The sequence below is a fragment of the Protopterus annectens genome, chromosome 10.part0, assembly GCF_019279795.1.
Source record: "Protopterus annectens isolate FY-2018-M chromosome 10.part0, PAN1.0, whole genome shotgun sequence".
NCBI lineage: Eukaryota > Metazoa > Chordata > Ceratodontiformes > Protopteridae > Protopterus > Protopterus annectens.
Window position 1 is genome coordinate 1,629,812,556 of NC_056744.1, and position 16,006 is coordinate 1,629,828,561.

The 16,006-nt window shown below is 41.6% G+C and overlaps 1 protein-coding gene across 3 annotated transcripts in view; it reads right to left on the reverse strand.

Annotated features, from left to right (window-relative positions):
- Nucleotides 1–16,006, reverse strand: part of LOC122813805 (nuclear fragile X mental retardation-interacting protein 2-like) — a 54,612-nt gene that overhangs the window by 33,713 nt on the left and 4,893 nt on the right. For all 3 annotated transcript variants that reach the window (XM_044086328.1, XM_044086329.1, XM_044086331.1), the window contains exon 2: nucleotides 9,208–10,665. In XM_044086328.1, coding sequence (XP_043942263.1) covers nucleotides 9,208–10,665 — 1,458 coding nt within the window. The remainder of the gene's footprint in view (nucleotides 1–9,207; nucleotides 10,666–16,006) is intronic.

A 16,006-nucleotide genomic window follows, 5' to 3' on the forward strand; every position in this document is an offset into this window, starting at 1 on the left:
ACCTTTCTCAAATGACAGCACAAGACTAACTCCCAGTGACATTGGCAACAATATGAGCAGCTATGAAGAAAGGTCTTGCTCATGGCAGAAGACTTGCAACTGGCTAGGCAAGCAATGATCAGACTGCTGGCTGTCATGGCAACAACTGCAGTACTCTACACCTGGCTCTGCAAAAGTTTACAGTACACACCTGAGAAATTAATGCCAAAATTGGCTTTGGGAGAGGCGTCAATTTTTGCAAGAGTAATGTTAAATACTACGGTGACAAGTTACTTAAAAAAAAAAGTACTAAAACTCGTGTCATCCCATACTCAACCGTATGCAGGTTTAAAACAGGATTGTGTGTGCATGATTAGTGGCAAGTTCAAGTGCCATAAGTGTATTTCACTTAAAATTAAAACCTTAAATCTGCAATGACTGCCACACTGCAGGTCAGTATAGTCTACAAACTGCTTTAAACAGTAACTACCATTAGCCATCTCCACATTGTCAATGCATGAAAGCTCAACTATATAGTCATTGACGTTCTGTTTCACACACACTTAATGACTCCTGACATGAGTTTGAAAACTCAAGACTATACAGGATACAAGTTTTAACACCTTGTTTGGTCTCAAGCTTGTCCCAACATATCCACAAGTTCCACCTATGCAAGTATGCACACTGCTTGACTGACCACAAACCCCCAGTTGTACACAAGTGTTACCTATGGCAGAAGCACCCAATGCGGCCTGTGACCACCACCACCAAATACAATATCTTGCAAAAACAAAGCTTACTAAAATTGTAGTTAAGACTCCTCCCCTTAACATTTAAAGTCTAATTTCTGTGTGTTAATAATGATCAACGGTAAGGATCAACTAAAGGTAAACACTAGAAAATAGGAAAAGGAACTGTGTGTTGCCAACACAAGCACGTGGCCCAACAAATGGGGTTTGTGTGCCAAAACACAGGAATAAATGGGGTTTGTGTGCCAAAACACAGGAATAAACGAATAAAGCTCGTGAATAAACTGTGCTGGAATGTATGTTGAGGAAACAGCACCGGTGCTCAATGCAACTGTAGTGTTAGTGGCTTAATAGGAAGCATACTTACATATGATTATGGGTGATCAGAAGGCTGCGAGTTCTAATCTCACCACTGCTGATTGGATTCTTTGTAGCTAGGGAGGATGGCCTAATGGTTAAGGTGTTTGCCTTACAAAAACACAAGGTACAGGGTTTGAATCTCACAGGGGATAATTGGCTAGGCTTAAAACGGCTTACAAGGGTAGCCTAGTACTAAATCTAATGAAGCAGAAAAGCAAGCATAGACTTTCAGATCCCCTTGTCATAGGAGAAAAATCCCACAATGCACCATATACTTGAATCAAGGATATTACAGGGACAGCTGGGTACCTTCCAAAAACCACAGCAAACTAAACATTTGGGGTGTCAAGCTTTTCAGGACAGAATCGGAAGCTGCCACAAGATCTGGAACAAGGACCAACATCATTGCCTTATCATTAGGGCTGACATTACACTTTTGCAGACAGCACTTTAAATATACAAGATCCCACCCTGAACCAACTTTTCACCATACTTTAAATTGCAGAACTCCCACACTTGCATGCTTGCAACCAATGTGTAAAGAACGACTGCAAGAGGTACATTTCTGCTGAAAGGATTAGCAGTATACTCCACTACAGAATCTCCCTATAAAACTGCAAGAGACTAACACCAACACAGTAATACCTCACTCCATTCTGAGGATTACCGCACCTCCCTCACAAAGTTAAATGGGTTAAAAATCGCACTAAAAGCCATATTTTAACCAGTCTCTCACAACAGACAACAAAATTAGAGTTACTCAAATAGCACTGCACTACGACTATACAGTTATAAAAGTGCCAACTTGTGTGCAGGCTACACAGTAAAAGCACACAGTGTAACAAAGATCAATGCTGAAAATGGGCTCTTAGGTCAAGTCTGCCTACTTTAACCCCCTGTGGAAAGTTGGACACTACATTTTAACAGAGAAAAACTACAAAAGGAACTAAAGTCAACAACCTTTGCCATTTTCATATATGGTGGGGAACAGATTCCTCAGTCTCATAATTTAAATTGAGGAAGGGCAAGTAATAACAGGCTTGGGTACTTTTCCGTTAAACCCCTACCACTTCACACTATGCTTTCGTTATTTCAGTATCAGAAACAAGTTGGGTGTCCTGATCGGAGCCTTTGTCCAGGATTACTTTTGGCTTTCCTGATTTTGTGGGGCAGGAGGTTGAGAGCAATACAGCAAGCTAAGGTACTTTTCCAAAACAAATTTCAAGATGAATACTGAGGTGGAACAAGTGCCAAAAAGGAAGCGTTTCTTAGTATATAAAGAACAAAGTAGGACGAGCGGTGTACACTTCACGTTATGTATACGAGCATGGGACGTATGATGGAAGGGACTGAGGCAGAATTGGGGTTCCAGCACCTAAACTTGGTTCGTTGACCAAATGTAAACATAGAATAATACACAGCATAAACAAAAGGGTACATGCACTTGCCGCATATTGCAAAGTGCATTCTGTAAGGATGCTATTAGCATCAGGTTCCCAATAGTGTTCATATATTTGCTTTAACAACTATTTTGTTATGTTCTAACTGTAGATCTGTAATCCGGAAGTACTCTGCAGTTATTTCCTAATTTCCACTCTACTAGCGCATTATATTGATTACTTCTGAGTGTTAACAGAAAAATAGCGAATCTACAATCATATAGGTTACCAATCCATGTAAACCCATACCAAATTGCAGAAAGAATCATTACTGGGCACATTGTGGGTGCTGCGAAGAGCACTACTGGCTTGACAAAGACTGAAAAAATACTAAATTTTGTCATTCCCATCATGGTATTGGAAAACAAAGAACTTGGAAAAACTGAACCCAGTGAAACGCCAAAGGATACACACCAAGTGTGTGCATGGGAGAGAAAGTCGTGCCAGTTTTAGAAAGAAGATAAGAGTGATGTTAACACTCTGAAATAATCACAAATCGCATGTGACCAGAAAATCAGTTATTACATGACACATGTGGTTAAGGGCTACATTTACAAAAAGGAATAAAAAAAAAAGGGAGATATGCGTAAAACCAGCGGCAAGTGTTATGGGTGAAATATGCCAAAAGAAAACCTTAATGGCATCCTTCAGCTATTTCTGCAATGACAGTACATTAATTTAGATGTAAGGTAAGAAAGGTAACTTGTTTCTTAGTTGTAGAGATTTACTTAGTACGAATAATTCAAGCATAGCAGCGCAAAGTGGTAGGGGTTTAACAGAAAAGTACCGCATCCAGGCTTGTATACCAAAAGAGTCTTACTGCCTCAAAATTGTATAAAATTGTAGGAAGGTATGACAAAGCTGGAAGGAGTCAGCCAGAACTGGTGACAGCTAGGTAGTAGCACAAGCCTTTTCATGGGACTTTTGGGAGGACAGACTATACTTGTCCCCATGCCCAGAAAGGATACAAGCAATGAAAAAGTTGACAAATGTTTCAACTAATAATCCAGCAAAAGAGCAGATCCCGCCAATGATGGCAAGTCTTCCCATAGAAAAGGTGTGTAAAAGTGAGACAGAGAAAGGGCATCTTTTACTGATGTGCTCACTAACCTCTGCAAAGTACAAGCAGTTACTAAGTTACCATAACCCAAGAATGACCAACTAGAAATGTACAGAATTTTCTGCAAAGCCATTCACACAATTTACTATGGGTCACAGCAAGATCAAGGTCTTGCCTCTTACAGAAGACTTATCACACAGAATGGAGGTAGCCAAAACCATTCTATATATCCCCACAGGGATACTGAGGGCATCTTAACTGGACCAAGAACCAAATTCCACATCTCTGAAGAAACCAGCACAATAATTGCAGACTTCAGAACTACTCGTATGGTACTGGGGATTTATACATTTAAAACAGATTTAGCAAATTAACTGAGAAATAAGTACTGCTACTGTGATGTGACATTTACTACGTTTTTTTTTTTTTTTTTTTTTAATTAAAACATCTGCAGATGTTGCTCTACTCTGGGCAACCACAATGCCCAAAGGAAAACTAAATGGACCATCTCAGCACAAACAGCATTTGCCAAAGGTGTTCCCCAGGGATTAGTTCCAGGAAAGTACTTATATTTATTTCTCCCAAAGCAGACAAAGGGCCATTGGAGTACCAAGTCTGCAGGTCAACTCCCCCCACCTGAACTCAAAACGATTCTTCAGGAGGGACCAACATGCACAGAACGGTGCTGACTCGCATCCAAAAACTAAATGCCATGCAATAAACAACCCTATGGCAAAAATGGGCACCTATGTATTATCACAGAAGCCATACAACTATGAACAGGAACAGTCCTTTGGAACCTGGTTACTTTCAACAACTATGACTATGTATTCACAATTAGGGAATGCTTTCACCTAGCCATACTAAAATCACGACAAGAAGCTTCATTTGTATCAAAGGAATTTAAATCTCCCCTAATACTCCTCACTGTGGTTTGAGTATAATAGTTGTCAATGGTATGGGCTTGTCCGAGCACAAAAACACAGCTACAGAGGCTGCAGTGTTTCCTCAACATATCAATGTCATATCTTCCCAGAGCTAACCAGACCACCTTAAGGTGCTGTTACTCCAAACTTGAGAGTGTAGCCTACACAGCTAAGCTCCAGTCCTATGGGACCTCCTGCACATCTGAAGAACTAATAGCATCCAAACACCCACTCAAAAAGATCTTGGGACTTCCAAAGCAAAAAGGAATCAAACCTACAAAATATCCATCCTCCAGTGACACACTGGTTTGTGTTTACGGTAATTTTAAAACATGCAAAATAAGCCCTTACCAGTACCAGGATTTCTTAACTGAACAGTATTTGGACCATACAAAAAAAGTGGGACAAAGGCCCCAAAAAATAAGGACAATTTTTAAATAGCGCTTTTACAAACTTAGAAAGTTGACAGAAAATTCATGCTAAGGCAAAAAACGTTCTGAAGGACATGGAGTCTGAAACTTAAGTCTGCCATTTTCTAACTTCAGTCTTTAATGAATTGCCACTTGCCAAACAATTTTACAAAAAAATGGACCAAAAGTAGGAGGCAAAATTCTGGACATTCTGCGAAAATCTGTACAGCTGAGAGGTATGATTTGGAGAACATATCCTCTGTGCAGCTAAGTCAAGCCTTACTGCAATCAACATGTTATGGGAAAGTACTTGTGCAGCATATGACTGGTGGCATTACTAAATAAATACAGACTTCAGTGCAACTTCAACACAGGGAAGGTTTTCACTGCTGCAGTGTAACATGCATAAACACCACACCTTGGTCAATGCAAGCAGACAGTGGGAACCTGGTGGAATCAATTCACATGGCCATTAAGTTTCTATGCAACTGTGCATGGTCTACTTGCGTCCCTCAGGTGAAGCCAGAAAGAAAAAACCCCAAACATTTAGTGAGAAAACTGAAAATCTAAAGGACAAATCTTACATCAGGAAATTAAGGAATATCATTCAACAATGAACAAGCTCATCTATAGTGCCATATATTCCAATCCCAATGACACACCCAACATATTAAACAAATTTAGCACCAACATTACCACTGTTTATTTCAGGTTTAGGGGGAAACCAAATTTCAGAGACTAGAAAGTTTTAAAATCCCCCAAGACTAAAACCATTGCCATAGGATTACACAAAACAGGCCGCATTCAGTGCCGAGTATGCATCAACCCCCTCAAACTATTCAATTCTAGCTCATCTGTAGGGTGTGCCCAATGCCAGGAGAACAGCCACTGTGGTTTCCCTTAAGAAGGGTGGCCCTCTACAGACTCACTAAATGTATATATAAAACCACATAGTGCAGTATGGCAGAACTTGTTCAAGCAAATGCAACCAAATTAACTGATCTACACCCCAGTCAGCCTGGCTTTGAAAGGCAGGCCTAGTCACCTGAACCTCATAAGCTTCTTAAAGGTTAAGATTGCAGTGTGACCACGGTCTACAGCATATCTATCTGGCCAAGGTTTCTGACATCTCCCATGTTATTTTCTTAAACACCCATGTTATTCGCTGGACAGTGAATTGTCTGGCAAATTCTACATTGTGGAACGTGCTAGCACTCGCTCTGAATGCAAACCAACTTGTGGGTTACCACAGGGTTTAGTGCTGGGCTCTCTCCTGCTTGGCATTTATTTTAGACACACACCGCTCAATATTCCAGAAGAGGAGCTAACTGCAAGCGGAGACCTGTTACCTGCTCATCCAACAATACTGAACATTACCAGCAAAGGCCTGAACACACCTGGTGCACTAAAACTTAGTCTTAAGTTATACCTCCAAAGCAAATTAAAGTCTTAAATCCTACAGCTATCACTAAGCTACTGAATATAAAGGAGTGTAAAGGCTGCTCTGTGGTGACCAGTCCCTCACTTTTCAAACAGAGGAGACCGACAAAAAAAAAAAAGTTAGATTTTGGTGGTAGACCACCACAGGACTCAAGACTGATGTGATGTACTAAGAGCAGGAAAAGGGAGTCAAACACAACTTGGAGTTGCCCAAAACACTGCCAGTATCATGCAAAGGGCTTCTAAGCAGCCTACCACCAAATTTAACTGGGTGGAACAAGTTTAACTGTGGTCAGTTAAAACATTCCAATGTATTTGAACCCCACCTTAAGAGCCAACCTTAAACAGCAACATGGTGGCTTAGCAAAATGATCTTTGCCTTACAGCTCTGGTTCCTTACTAACTTTACTAGTTGCATATACATATCCTCCCCATACTTGTATCTCAAAAACAAAAGCCAGACAATCTGCAGATTTGAGTTTTCCAGCTGCAAGAGCACCATATATACATGATTCATAACCTGTAAGATGCATGCCCAAACGCTGCAGCCAGTGACAAGCTTATGGAAGACAGCAAGCTTAGTACAAGCATACAGTCACCCCCAGATCAATATCCTCCAATGACGCTTACTGCAAAACAACTGGTCCCAGAATCATGGTCTAAACTTATGGCTCAGAGTATCTTTTGTAAAAGTTAGCTACCATGGGGAATTACAACAAACAACCTTGTACAACACTCCCTTTGGTTATGTACCGGACCACACATAAGCAACTAGAATGTCACACAGGTTCATATATGGGTACTAGGCCAAGGAGGTGCTCTGCTTGACATGGATGGGCAGTCTATTCCAGAGTATGGAGTGTGTCTGGGTCAAAAACCTATCCCTACAGCAAGTTTTATTCATTGTGATGACCAGGTTTAGATCCCTGGAGCGTGTGGCTCAGAGATTGGGATTTCTTTAAGTGGAGCAAGTCCAACGGCTCAGGGTTTGACATGGCCTTGTATGTTAAGCAGAGGTTTTACGTGGCCTTGCATGTTAAGCAGAGATTGCCTCAGAGTAGACGATATGCCAAAGAGTATAGCTGGAGTTTTTTTTTTTTTTTTTTTTTAAGATGGTCAGCATAGGGGCATCTGCCTTAGGTCTGTGATTCTTTTAGTGAGGTATTTGTAGCCTTTCCAGCTGTTGCAGAGGTCTTGAGGGACATACCAAATGGGGCGTTTTACTCCAATGGGTCTAATGAGGGATGAGTACAGTGGGACAAAGACCTTTTTTCTGGATGAAACGCCCTTGGTGATGGTGCGCCACAGGATTTCCTGACTGCTGTGGCAATGTGGTTATCGAAGGTGAGACCACTGTCCACCTGTGTTCCCAAGACTCACTTTTCAGTGTTAGCAAGCAGTACAAGACAGTCCATAAAATTACTGGAGATGCAAAACAAGGCTGAGGTGATATGTCACACAAACCCTATTATGTAGGGTCACAAGACACCAGTCCTACAAACATATTGCAAGACAAAAATAATCAAAAGTGAACAAGGAAGGACGTATTATTGCTGCCTGTGACTGGTGACTCTTGTAACTTTCTTTAGATATTGCAAGACAAGCTATAAACCTACACCCCACAGCCATTACCTTTCCTACCCAGCCCTCCACAGCAACTAGTGAATTTCAACATTCTTTGAACCAGCTTACATGAAGTAGATCACACTTTTGAGGTGGGGCATCACAAGCACCTCAGCTTCCCAGTGAGCTTCAGAAATGACATGCCTGCAGCTAACACACGGAAAAGATGAGGAACCACCCCCCAGCAACAGACAGCAGTAATAAACACCCAATATCTTGAGTCACATCATTTGTACTTACTCTTTTGGCTTCACCCTCCTCCACAAAGTACACACTCCCACTATCAGCTTCCTACACAGCCCAATACCTACAAAGCAGACACGGACACACTTAACTGATTTAAAGCAGTGTTAGTGGCGATCTGATGAAGTCTTGCTGGGACGAAAACACTGAAATCCAAGCATGTGTTTTTAAGTTCATGAATTAAAAAAAGTTCTTCACAAATGCCTTCCTGGTTACTACACTCTGTAGGTTGGCAATGGACTGTTTTCAGTTTACTTTTTGGTTGGTTCTCATACAAGAGAGACTTTAAATGGATTACGAAGTGGACGAGAAAAGCACTAAAACAGGATAATATATACACTCTTTGCCGACTACTTAATCTTGGTTTACCTTTGAAATAAAACAAATGGCATTCAGACACCTCCCCAGTTTTGCGTTTAACTCCACAGCTGGTTCAATTCCCACAAGCTAACCCAGTAAAGCTTTAAATTTTTTTCCCCAGTATAAATAAAACTGGTGTCTTTAGCGTCTCATTACATATTCTCACTAAATACCACACTTCTCAACTCCATTCCCTAACCTATTGCATCTCTTCTAAAACCCCTTTTCCTTCTTGCATCACTAAGACTGTTGAACCTACATTGTGCATACACACCTACCCTCTAATAATTTTACCTGCAAAATTTAGCTTAAATTGGCACCTTAAAATATGAAGCTTTCCTGACAGTGGCATTTCACAGCATACACCTGTTAGCACACTTAAGTTGACAAAAAGAAATTTCTATAAATGCAAGTATTACAAAACCAGACTACTGCTCTACATCAGTTATACATCCCAGGTGAATTTATAATACTTTTGTTTTTAGCTTGATGGGAAAAAGTCACCTTTTACATACAACAGTCAAACCCTCAAGCCCATCAATCGGGTGTAGTGGTATTAGCATAGAGTGCATCTGAACAACCTCGCTAATTGAATCTTTGACTGCAGTAACATCTTACCTTTTACATGATAGCTGATAATTGCTTCTAAATTACATGGACTTGAACTATCCAAGCAGTCATGGTTTATATTCAGTGCTTCAGTGTCTTTAACTGTTGCTGTGCAGAAGCCCGGGGAGGCATGGTTACCAGAGTCCACAGGAAGATTACCTAAACTGGAGTTTGCACCACCATGGATCTCAGACTCCCGCACTGGCCAGAGTGGGACATCAGTACCTAAAGCAGAAGGAAAGCTGTCCACTATACCTTCAGTCCTACTTGTATCCCTTGTTTTTTCCGCATCAGCACCTGGATCATTGATAAAGGAGAGGCCCCACTCATTCTGGAAAATGGCACCCAAGTTTTGCTGACCCGGTGGGGGAAGGGAACTTTCCAAATGACTGGACTGAAGAGAAGAGGGGGAAGGTCCATTTTCAGTTACAGATACATGCTCACTAACCAATACTAGTTCTGGTGGTGGGGCATGGAAATGAGGCTGGGGTTGTTCAACAATAGGAGGAGCTGGTGAAGAAGCAGTACTCAAACGACCCTCTGAAGAGTTACAAATAATGCCATTCGGCAAACCATTGGAAGCAATAGTTTTGACAGCAGATGCAGGAACCTGCACAGGCTTCCCTGGATGTGAAAGAACGGACTCTATAGGTGCCTTATTCAGGTTTTCCTTTACCTTGCTGGCATAACTAATTTTAGGAACAATTTTTGCACTACTATTGTCAACAGGGAAAACAGGTGGAGGCTTAAAGAGTGACCAGGAGTCATCAGCAACTACCGTGCTACACACTTTTGGTTTGGGACGTTCCTCAGGTTTCTTGACTGCAGACGACTTTCCATCATGATTCTTACGCAATCCCTCACCTTCATTCTTGACACCATGTGAAGCAGGTGAGGAATACCTTCCACTTGGCTTGGCATTGCTGGAGTGGGACGATCTACCGGGGTCTGCTGCAGAGGATGACACTCTTGGCTTATCAAGCTCCTGCTTGGGGGATGTTTCTTTCCCATTTACAGGGGAACGGCTTTTATCCTCCAAAGACCCTATAGAATCTCTGCTGTTTCTCCGACCCTTCCAACGCCACTGGGCACTTCCATGGTCAGGACCTGCACCATCTCTTATGGGTTTAGTTACAGTGTCACCAATATGGTAGCCATTAATCTTCCCATTTGGAGTGCCCCATTCCTTCCTGTCAGGCCTCCTGGTGTTGTCCTTTGACCTCTTGTCAAACTCCTTGAAGTTTCGTCTGTCGTTACGGTAACCTGAATGGAAGTGCTTGGGTTTGAAATCAAAATGATTTGGGGGGCCAGCTTTCTGCACATGCTTTGGAACAGATGCACTTTCTGACAATTTGCGGTTGCGGATGTTCAACCCATTCGATGAGCTGAGCGGGCTGGTCTCTTCGACATCACGGTTTACAATTGCTTCTATCTCTTTGTCAGGTCCATAGTTAGAATCCCAGGCACCTAGAAATAATAAAAATTTGTTTTAGAATTTTTAAAAATTAAGGCTGCTCAACAAGGAAAGAAATGCTCACATGAAATTTCCATTAACACCAGCACAGCAGTAATCAAGGAAGTTACAATCTGAAACGCAAACATTTTTTTAAATATTAAGAAAAATCAAAACCAAGTGTACAAAAATTCAAAAGCACAACCAAATGTACAAAAATTCAAAAGCACACACTTCAGGGAGACTGCATTCCTTCTTATAACACCCTGGTCAGGGTTTGTGATCCCTTAACAGTTCCTGGTTAGAGAAAGATCGATATCTGCCCCCCCCCCCCAAATTAGTCGTGTGTACCTGCCCTTTCCCACAAGTGGCCATGTGCACCGCCAAAACATGCATCAATACCTTAATGCAAACTACCAACTCCAATTCCACCTTGTACTCTTCCGGTTTCAGTGCTGTACACCCCCACACCTTACCATAATGCATTCCAACTATCGCCTCAGTCATAATAAACCAAGTTGGGATACCCATCACATCACCTGACCTGTGAGGAAAAGCTCTAGCTGCAAGGACATAACACGTGCCCCAGGTGACACAATCCTAGAACTTACTAATTCCACCCCTGTACCCTCCATAAAAATGGAAGATATAATCTAGGTCTGGACCAAGAAAACAAGGGGGTACGACAGGATTTTCTTTTAGCTAGTAAGCTTCAGAAGACAGAGTTTTGCAGGTTACTCTTGCCCTAACAGATGCTTGAATCCCTCACTGCTGCAGTGGCCTAGCTATATGGGTTGTCTCTTGCCCAAAGACAACAACCAGCCTGCTTTTGAAAGCTCAGATTCCGCCTCACGTTCACAGTGGAAGATCTTAGGGACTTTCTTGCATAAACATTGAGTAGCATACTCATTAAGTTGAGAGAGATCAACAATTTCCCAATAAATGCTATGCACAATATAGATTGAAAGGTTGGTGGCTGCAGCATGTGGAGACCATCTACAGCTATGGGCAAAACACAACTATACTACACATTCATCATTTCCAGTGGTGCATTAGCTCTTAAGCCAATGGGTGGATCAAAGCCCATCATACCGTACTCTGCTCTTGTAGATCATTTAAGCCTAGCCACATTTACCAACTTTAGAATTGAAGCACATATCCTGCATGTGTCAGGCAAAAACCTTAATTACACCACCCTCCCCTCCAAAAATATTAACTGACCCAGGTGGGACAGCCTGGGAGGAAGGATTTGGATCCAGAAGCACTTTGAGAAGGGCCAGCTTTCTAGAACCAGATTCAAACATACCCTGAAGCGACCTTGGGCTTGAATGAGGCATTTGTTCTTAAGACCCTTTCCCTCTATCGAAGGCAGAGCTCACCCCATCATGAAAGTTTGTAACTTCGATACAAGAGTAATGAGCAGAACAGTTTGTGAAGTCTGTTCAATGTGCAGGTTGAAACGAGAAGGGGTATTTTTTTTTTCAGCAAAAAGTTAAGACAGATGGAGGAAGCAGCGTGTTACTGTAATGGTATTGGTGTAACCCACTCTGCAGAAAGTGCTGAAGTGATGGATCCAGGGGCAGACACATTGAAACGGCAACAAAATGTACATTGCAAAGGAGGGCCACTGGCTATTTTATCTCAAAACTTGAGTACTTTGAGGTGACTATGCTACTCACTAAGAAATATGAGAGTGTTAAGAGTAAAAATAATACAACAACTTTCTGCTACTCTGATCTAGTACATGCACAATGTGCTCACACACACCTCAGTCACCAGCAGTCCATTAGATATTTCATAGATGCATGGATCACCTGCTCCAGTCACTAATTTTACAGGGCTGCTGGCTGGGGGTCGGGACTGCTGTTCACACAGACCCAGACTTTTGGACCAGCATCACTGGTGGTAATTTTTTCTTGGGTGGCCTAATGGTTAAGGTGTTTGCCTTACAAACACAAGGTGCAGGGTTTGAGTCTCACAAGGGATAATCGGCTAAGCTTAAAATGGCTCGCAAGGGCAGTTAGCTTAGTACTAGCCTATAAAACCTATATAAACCTTCTGTTAACAAGCCTGTTGAAGACTGAGAGTTCTGGTGGAACCCAGCCTTCCACTGCTCTCTGCTGTCTAGGACTACTGTGAATGCTGACACCTGCCAGCAGTTAACAGTCCTTCCTTCTAAGACTTAATCACCCATTTCTAGCATAAATGGAGGAACCCTGAAGAGTGGAGTCATAAGGGGCAAAATATCTTCAGTGAGACAATATTTACTATATTGCTGCTCTGGCTGCTACATCTCATAAGAACCAAAGCATCAACTGTGCAAGCCACAGAAATCATCATGGCTGATGTGCAAGACTAACATTTAATTAAAAAAAAAATTCTGACTGCCCACATTTTACAACCTTAAGATAAACTCTTGGCTACCACACAAAGTCCACCCTTAGAACTCAAAAAGTCACAAAAAAAACACAATTTACTTACACATTTGTCTCTTCTGTAAGTGTTAAACAGAAATTCAAAATGTATTCTCAGCAAGCCATTAAGAGTCTGGTACTACAGCATGAGACAACTCACCATGCCAACAAAATTCAACGGAAACGCTTGCAAGAAAAAGTAAAAAGTGGGGAAAATATGCCCACTGCAGCTCTAGTGAGCAGGAAAGCATCGAAAGGAAGGTTACACAGACACAATTGACTGCCCATTTACTAATGTTAAAACCCAAGCAGAACACAGCCTTGGTTGTCAAGATGTTTCTCAAACTTCTTAAAATACAAGTGATTCTCAAGGGGGCCCTGAGGCTCAAGAAGGCACAGATTTTACTCCTAAGTTGCACACATCTTCCAAACAGCAATGTTTCAGACAGCTGCATAGGAAGTATTTCACAGTACAGACTACTAACTGTTGCTGGATCAAAAGCACACACTGCTGGACAACAAGTTACTTTCTAGAACATTAACAAGCCATTTCAGTTAAAGTAGATTTGTGAGAGAGAGAGAAGAAAAAAAAAGAAGATTAGACAAGCGAACCAAGCACCTTAGAATGACACTGGTTGGCAGGGAAAGAATTTTTGGAATAAAGTTGCCCACTATAACCAAGACAAGAAAGGACCCACAATTTCCTTGTAACAAAGAAATGATTAAAGTTAAGAGAATCACTTGACATTCTCATATTCCAAACACTGACTTCCCACACCAAGTATCCAGAGGGGCCAAAAGAAACAATTTCAACACAATGCCACACACATGGTCTGAACACAGTGCAATAAGGGAAGAAGCCTAGCTAGCATGGCAGACATCCCACCCAACTCCAAATAGAATACAACGGTGCAGAATGAGAATACCAAGCACTTGAAATGACATGACATAGGATAATCAAAACAGTAGAGTTAAAACTTCTAAACTCAATATGTACAAACATTAAAGGATTATGAGCGGACTGCCAATCATACCCTGTATGAGACATGGATGCCAAGAAAAGTCACCCTGATGGATACGCCCAACAAACCTTAGCATCTAGAGACAGCCTATGATGTCCAGCAGCTGTCTGAAGTAGACTCTTGAAAAGTTCACCACATGGAGAAGGACTCGCCACTTCGCTGAGCACGACAGACTGCCACTAGGCACAAGAAGTGTACATTTCTGGAGCCCTGATGTTTTGCGAGGAGTTGCTGCTGATACTGGTGTGCATTTGGTAAACACACAAATTCAAAAACTAGCCATGACCAAAGCAAAAGAAACCAGCTAAATAGAAATCTGTGCGCGCAACTAAGCATGAAAGAACTGACAAGCAGTAACTATGTACATACTCAGCCACAGACAAGATGGACAAACTGAGGACTGAGATTTCCTCAATGATAGTGTCAAGACAGCGATGTATGGCTTCAAGGCCCACAGTGCCCAGGTCTTCCCAAGCAAAGATGTGGCATAAAACAAAGTCAGAAAAATATCAAAAAAAGTGTAGCGTACAAGTGATATGAAAAGAAAAAGGCACATGTTGCATAATTCTTAATACTGCAGATGCAGCAATATGCTTTAATACTGAAGACAATGTCTCAACCATCTGTATTTTTGGTCTGTTCCGCATAAAGGTAGTGTTCCAGTAATTCACTGACTGAAGTCACTAAACAACAGACACCAGTTCCAGACTTAATTTCCTTCAGAAAATGCATACTAATGCACAACTTATTATGTCTAGCAACTTTAAGTTTATACAAACAATTAAAATGCTCCTATTTTTTGGGAAGAATTCTTGCACCAAGCGGTAGGAAGACACTGAGCGTACAAGGGACACCTCTTTACAGCATTATGTAGTCAGCCTATCACCAGGCCACACACCTTAGAAAGAAACCAGATATCTAGACAGTCAATTTTGTACATGAACGGACTTTGTTCCAGTTTCATTTCAACCAAAGCTGCAGGCTAACAGAAGGTAATTGTCAACCTCTGAAGTACCATTTCTGGGAAGTGGGGGCCACATGATTTCATACTGGAGAAATGGTAGAGAGAAGGTACACTTTAAGAATGCCTTGCAAATAGAGATGAAATTAGACAGCTGCATGACAAACTAAGCAACTCTGCCATAAACTGAAAACTTCAGGAATATAAGTCTAAGGAAGGTTTAGCTCAGTCAGTAACCCACTGTGGTTCACAGAAAAGCCAGCCAGCAGCTCCATATATTTTTTGCATGTTCACAGTTTGTGTGTGTAAATTATCGCTGATGGAACAAGGCAAGTCATTAGCCTGAGTGAGTGATGTCAGGATGAAGCCTGCCTGAAGAATCTGCGCTGGCATCTAGTTATTCTAGGCTTTACTTGTCTGAATTTCTGTATTCCAGTCAACTTTCGCCAGTTCTCACCTACTTAATTGCCATAAGACATGCACGCTCCATGCATTCTGCCTAGCCTCCAGCATCATCTTCACCTTTCTACTAAATTTCCACACACAATGTGAAAGCTCTCCTATACACAACTGACATACACTCGTCCACTTGATATACCCCTTACACTCGTCCACTTGATATACCCCTTACCCCTGCTTTGGGAACAGATACTTCTCTTATTACCAGTGCCACACACACGCTACCAATTACCTTGGCCTCTTAGAAAGCCAGCCCACCCTCAAATATCTAACTTGCCGAATACATTTATTTGTGCCTATCCCCATTTCAATACCTTATTTCCACTTAAAATTATGCCATACAACACAAAAGAACAACATGCCTTTGCCAATAGCTCTTACTTAATATACTAGTCAATTCCATTATCTTGCAAAGAATGTATTCAGTTTCTGCTACATTTTTAAATTTACCTTTTCAAAATACTCCTTGAAACAGCTCTAATGGTTCAATTACCCCCTC